Here is a 6,939-nt window from a genome sequence, read left to right as displayed (position 1 = left end):
CATCAGAGCAGTACACTGAATGACAATTTCCGAGCATTATACTGTATATTGTAGCTGATGGCTTCCTGTTCTGGCAAGCAATCGCAATGTGTGGTCTTCCATCATCAATTTCCTTTTGTGGTTCTGAGGTCATGTGACCATACATACTTTCTTTTACAAGGTGAACCTATGCTTTGTGTGACACCACGCGATTCCTGGACATGCAGGATTGGTTCACATTGTGAAAGGGAGCACAGTGACCACTATTTAAACAAGGGGAAGTGGATAAGTCACTCAACGGAAGGCAGATTTTGCTCGGCCGTTGGCATTGTGGTTAGGTGCACATACAGTATATTGAAGTGTTGTAGCATCGTCGTATACACATTGAGGATAGAGTGGACTCATAACTGGACTATCTGCTATTTGTGATATATATGTATATTAATCTATATTCATATATTCATGCTCTGGTGCAATTATAGGGTAACAATATCATTTGTGATCAAATTGAATGTTATGTTGCTCCTCTCACCTGGATTTTTCAATGTCTTCAATGCCAGCAGCCATAATGATGATTATATACAGCCAATGATTCCCTTGTACCGTAAGAAAGTAATATTGCAAAGCTGCTCAAATGTGACTCTTACCAGTCAGATGGTGCTGGACACACGGCTGAGCCCTTCTTGTTTAATTGAAAAACAGGAACACAGAGACATGAAATGACATTATAACCATGTCGTTTAACAAGAAAGAACATTGCATTATACTAAGATTAAATATAACACACTACCACCTAGTGGCAGAAGTAATAATCACAGTATAATATATAAGAATGGTTTTTGCACCTATTACTGTAGAAACAAACAAAATGAGAGATAGCCTTGCCAATCAGTCGGTCTTGGGCAGGGCCGGCCTTAGGGGTGTGCGAGCAGTGCGGCCGCACAGGGCGCCATGGCAACAAGGGCTCCGTGCGGCCATCCGATATGACAGCGCTCCCTCGTCCAGGGGGGGCGCAGGAGGGAGCGCTGCCTGCTGTCAGGATGGCGGAGCGGTGAGGGGGAGAGAAGCCGCGCCCGCAGCTGTCAGGATGGCCGAGCGGGGAGGAGATCGGAGCCGCTGTCATCCTGTCAGTTTCAGGATGACAGCGGCTCTGTGCGTGGCTGAGCGGAGGATCGGTAAATATCAGTGATATTTACCGGTCCTCCGTGTGAGAAGGACAAACACTGGAGCGATCGTCTGATCACTCCAGTGTTTGTAAATAACTGGGGACACATAGTGCTATGTGTCCCCAGTTATGAATGAACAGGCTGTGATTTACATCGCAGCCTGTTCATTCAAGATTTCACCAATGGGGAGAAGCACTCAGTACAGAGGCTCCTCCCCATTCAGAAACTATTGATAGTAAGTATGAATGGGAGGAGCCTCTGTACTGAGTGCTTCCCATTCATTGAGTGCTGAGGCTGCTGAAAAAGAAATTGAGGATTTGGTGTCCTCAATTTCTTTTCCATTTTAAAAGGGAAATGTCAGGGGTCTGTTTGGACACCTAATATTTCCCAAAGCCCCCCCCCCAACAGTAACAAATAAAAAAATTTAAAAAATGATTTTAACCACTTCCCGGCCGGCCGTTGTAAAAAAACAGCCGGCCAGGAGCTCTCTAGATCTGAGCGGGCGTCTTTAGACGTCCGCTCTGCCACGCCCACTTCCACGCACCGCTGGGCGCCCAATTGGGATGCAAGGTCCTTTGCAAGCTGTAAAAAAGCTGCTGCACATTCAAGACCCCGCTATCAAAGTCAAGTCAAACCCAATTCACACGGAGCAAAATAAGGGCTCTTTTTCAGCGTTGATTTGAGCTGAGCAACATTGAGCTACAGTGCACATTTTGTAGCACTTCTTTTGGCAGTCTATCAAACTCTATTGGAGCCAAATCGCTCGAAATCCGCTGCCGAAAAACAGGTCATGTTCGAGCGACAAGCTTCAGCTACAAGCTACAGGCGACATTGAGCTGCAAGATGTGAACATCTCCATTGAAATGCATTGGAAGAGCTACATTGAGCCTTATATTTGAGCGATTTTTGAGTGGAAACGCTCAGTGTGAACGAGGCCTTAGGGGAAAGCTTGGTGTCACAAGGATTGTCCAACCTTTATGCAGTGCTGGGCTTGCAATCGTCTGGCAGGATGCTGTGCCAAGTTTGCCCTTCAAGGACAGCAGCAGATAAAGAGGCAGTGAAGGTTGAGATTCTAAGCCTTATTAAACAGGCTGTGAAGAACTCTATTTGTGAACTGTCAGTTACCGCCAGTCAAGTGGCTTCATCCTCCTCAAGTCCTCCTATAGTCCACAAGCAGTTGGTTACAAAGTCCTGCCACTGTACATTTAAGGTGATAATTCGCCGCCAATGATTCCCTTGCTGTGGGACTTTATTCATCCATTAGCGCAACTTATTATCAAACCCACAAATTTAGGAACAAATGGGCTTAAGTTAAATTTAGTGCCCCAAAACACTATATAAAACCATTTGTTATATAAAATATAAAAAATGATGTTACGAGTAAATAGATACCTAACATGCCCAGGTAAAAAATTGTGTGCGTCCGTGAAACTGCGACAAAATTCAGTACCCCAAAAAGTCCATACACAACGCTTTAAAAGCCCCTACAGGTCATCAGTTTAGAGATACGCATAAATATTGGCCCTAGAATTATTGCTCTCACTCTGGCGTGTGCCGCGATACCCAACATGTGTAGCGCAATCGTAGTTTTCTTACGTAGGGTCATCCGATGCGTGTTTATGTGACGGCTTGCGTGCTCGCGGGGGACTTTAAAACCTTTTTTACAATTATTTTTATATTTAATTTATTTAATATTATTTGTAAAACTTTTTTTTCTAACTTTAATTGCTATCACATAGGGGGGGCTCACATGTGATAGCATATTGACAGTGACAGGTACTCTTTAAGGTGATACTGGAGAGTCCAAAAGAGCCCAGTGTCACCTTTACACTCTAAATAAGCTATTGAAGTGCTAATCACACTTCAATAGCTTATTGCGGGGCTTCAGGAGCCGACTAATGACAGCTCAGGGACCGGAAGTGATGCTATACACGTCGCTCCCGGTCCAATAGAACGGGGAGGAAATCGGTGAACGGACGTTCACCGATCTCCCCAGCTTCACGCCGACACTCGGCAAGCCGGGCCCTTAGGAGGGGCAGAGGAGCATAGGAAACACGGTGGGGTGTCGGGCAGGGGAGCGGTCTGGTTACCGGATCATAGAAGCGATCTGGCGGCAGCTGAGCCGCCAGAATCGCTTCCACTGGAAAGTTGGCCGTCGGCTCTACAAAGCTGAACAGACTCCTGGTGGCTAAAAGGATTATCCCGCCATGGGTAGTCAAGGGGTTAAGAAAAATGTATCTTATTGTGTATCACTCGGCTGCAGATCCTCAAATCATCTCCGAATTGGTGCTGACACTGTCCTTCCTTCTGGAGGGGGGCTACTTTTGTTCCCCATGGTCCCCGTGTGTGTTGTTAAAGTAGTCACCAATCCAAGCTCACTCCCGGGATGGACTACAATCTCAGGTTTTGTTTACTAATTGTATTCAGATTGTAGCAAGTCAGGAGACATGACAAGTGCAGTAACACTTACAAGTATAATCTCCACCCCAAGCCTGTGATTGGACAGTGAAAGGAGACTGAGCAGACTGATGAGCTCATTTCTCTGTCACTCTGTTCTCTTCTCCCATAAGCATGTTTCTTGCACTGCAGAACAGGTGATTGGCTGTTTCTGCTGCTTCTCCCTCACCCAATCTGAACTTTGCTGTACAGAGACTACAAGGGTCGGATAAGTCAAAATCAGATACTTACACTGATTGCACTTAAGAAATAAATTTAAGGATGTATTAAAGAATACAGAGCTGCATTATTGCACCGCTACAGGACATGCAAGGGAGCTATATGCAATGCACGTATGGATGGAGCTCCCTCGCGGCCATACCCCATATCCCCAGCGCACCCCACCTCAAGCTGACACTCGGCGCCGGGCAGCATATTTTGAATGGCTGCTCAGCGTAAGAACTGACAGTGCTGCGCTGGGGGGAGGCTGATGAGCCCCTCACCTAGAGAAGTGGAAGGCATGCGGCGACCCGCTGAACACGAGGTCGCGACCCACTTTTGGGTCACGACCCACCAGTTGAGAACCATGGCTTTAGAGGTTTTAGTTACTGGGCTTATATCTACTTCAAGCTCTATGGGCTAATACAAGGTTCTGGACATTTATGCTCATCAACAAGTAAAAATACTTCATTCTGTTGACTCCAAGCTACCCTTTGCACTTTGATCTTCATTCACTGTGGCATTGAATGTTCCTGAATTACAAGTTGTCTACTGTCACTCTTTGGTGAACGGAACTGCTGAGGAAGTCAACATATCATCTATTAGACCAAAACAATTCACTGGGTGATGACCAAAAAGGAAGAAATCAATATCAATGGACCAGCCTGTACATCTCAATTGGACCACATCCCTAATTCTTATATCGAAACAATAAACACTGGGTAGTGGGACTTTTTTTAGGTGCTACCCCAATGAGAATTCATGCCTGTGGCTGGCAAAGTCTTGCAATGCACTAATGGAATTTGTAGTTTCACCACAGTTAGAGGGTCAAAGTTTGCCTGCTCCTGCACTAATACAACCCTAACTGTAATGCACCCCACTCGCCAGGTATTTACAATTGATCATGTGATTGTTTCTTTTTAACGTTCGCTAGCTGAGTCATCTGACCAGGGCCGGGTTCGATGCATTTCGCTGTCTGAATGAACTGCTTCTGGAAGAAAGTGGAAACAAGTTATGACATTGATTGTTGTGAAATTGTTATTTTTCTCATTTGTTTTCTAGATCCCATTATGTTGAGAAGACTAAGTGCATGCCGGTGTAGATCCCATTATGTTCAGAAGACTAAGTGCATGCCGGTGTACAAAACTAGTTGTGATGGTTGCGGCAATATGGTGTGTCTTTGCTCTCTATGATGGACAAAATGACATCATAGACCATTTGCATTGGTTTTATCACAGCTCGACTCTGCTTTCCTTCTCACACAGGATTATTATATTGAACACTTCAGCTTCCACCATTCACCATCCCATTGCTCCTCCATACCCACACCCATATAAGTTTCTAATTAACCAGCCAGAGAAATGCCGGGGGCGGAATCCATTCCTGGTCCTCTTGGTGAATGTTGAAAGCTGCGATGCGGTATCTAGAAAAACGATACGGGAAACTTGGGGAGATGTAAGTAACTACAAAGATGTCGATATCCTGAGGCTTTTCCTGGTTGGACAACCACCCGTAATGACCAGTGCTGTACAGAGGCTGCTGGAGGAGGAAAGTGCTAAGTATGGTGACATTATACAACAAGACTTTTTGGATACTTATACTAACTTAACCCTTAAAGTCCTAATGGGGATGGAGTGGGTTGTAAAATTCTGCCCCGGTGCAAGCTATGTAATGAAGTTAGACAATGACGTGTTTCTCAATGTGAACTACCTCATCCATCATCTTTTACACCCAGAACTTCCAGCTCGTCAAAATTATTTGACAGGACTTATCTACCCTTATTTGGGGCCTATAAGGAACAAAATGAGCAAATGGTATGTACCAGAGGAACTCTACCCAGGAGACACATATCCACCTTACCCTTCTGGCCCCGGTTATGTATTCTCAGGGGATATGGCAAGGAAGATCTATCAGGTGGCACAGGGGATCCGTGTTATTAACATTGAAGATGTCTTTATAGGAATGTGTTTGTACAGACTGAACATTCCACCCAGTAAGTCAAGGAACATGTTTCATGAACAAAAGATTAATTATAATATCCGCAGGTTTTGTAATGTGGTCATTGTTCACCATTATGAGAAAGACATTTTGCGAAATGTATGGTTGGACTTCTGGGACAAAAGGACACGGATGTGTTGAGTGACAAACCACATAAGCAAGGGTAATAGAAAAGCAAGGGTAATAGAAATGACCTAGAAGAGTCCACCCAAACACAACCAGCAGTTTTGCTTGGATTCTAGGCAAGGTGCATTTTTGCACCTTGCATGGCAGTCGCCGGCCAGCTAAATTAGGACCCCACCTGGAGCTCCTCCCACTGGACCAGCGCTGACTCGCGCTGCTGCTCTCCCGTGGAAAAAAAAAACATAGCACAAACATCGGGGCATTTTGACAAGTACCTTGCGGTAGCGCCGGGCCTGGGAATCATGAAGTCTTGATCAAGGCAGCTCTTGGTCCAAAGATACTAGAAACAGACAATGGATCCTCGTGTGTAGCTCATCAAAGGACGAGGTTGAAAAGAGTACCACAAATGGAGACAAAGCAACTTTTAAAGTCAAATCTTTTTCTATATTTTAATTTTTTTTTAAATACCATTGTGTTTCAGAGATCAGAAGAAAGCCCTTTCACCAGGGCTGTAGCAATATTTGTTTCCCTGGTAAAAAAAAGAATAAAAATAATTCCTCATGGTAAGACACTTACAGCCAACTGCTTCCTACCAGCAAGATGTTTTCTGATACTACAGCTGCAAATATAACCCACTGTTCATCTTCATACACAGATACAGCCACTCATTTTATTTTATGTTGAAGCATACCTCTGCCCAGACTATGGACATTAAAGTATTTACGTATTCTGCACCACCAATAAAAGACAGACCCAGAGAGACTGAGCGGAGGGGCTGCATGACCTGTGGGGAGGAATAGTCCCTGAAGAAGGGGTTAAAATAAAATGGGAATTACGGTAGCTGATCTTACCTGATTGAACGTTGGGGTCAGGTGCCCAGGAGGAGCCGCATGGGTTGGGGCTGCAAGGGCTGAGGGGCGTTTTTTCTAGAAAGTTGATGGAGGAAGCAGGTTGTCCCATCCGCCCTCCCTTAATTTTGTGGTTTCTGATGGTTGCAAGGCTTTTTTTTATGTCACGG

At 44.9% G+C, this 6,939-nt stretch overlaps 1 protein-coding gene across 1 annotated transcript; it reads left to right on the top strand.

Moving 5' to 3' along the window:
• Window positions 1–4,908: 4,908 nt before the first annotated feature.
• On the top strand, window positions 4,909–5,939 carry LOC108802137 (beta-1,3-galactosyltransferase 1-like). Its single transcript, XM_018574017.1, has one exon. It carries the CDS (start codon window positions 4,911–4,913, stop codon window positions 5,937–5,939), a length of 1,029 nt encoding a protein of 342 aa, XP_018429519.1. The 5' UTR covers window positions 4,909–4,910.
• The last annotated feature ends 1,000 nt before the right edge of the window (window positions 5,940–6,939 follow it).

The sequence above is a fragment of the Nanorana parkeri genome, unplaced genomic scaffold (assembly GCF_000935625.1).
Source record: "Nanorana parkeri isolate BGI_ZX_2015 unplaced genomic scaffold, ASM93562v1 scaffold2676, whole genome shotgun sequence".
Lineage (NCBI taxonomy): Eukaryota > Metazoa > Chordata > Amphibia > Anura > Dicroglossidae > Nanorana > Nanorana parkeri.
Note: the sequence above shows the minus strand (reverse complement) of the source record. Positions and strands in the feature narration are given on the sequence as shown.

Excerpts from the sequence above, each read along its gene's own strand:
- LOC108802137 (XM_018574017.1), top strand. The coding sequence starts at position 4,911 with ATGTTCAGAAGACTAAGTGCATGCCGGTGTACAAAACTAGTTGTGATG.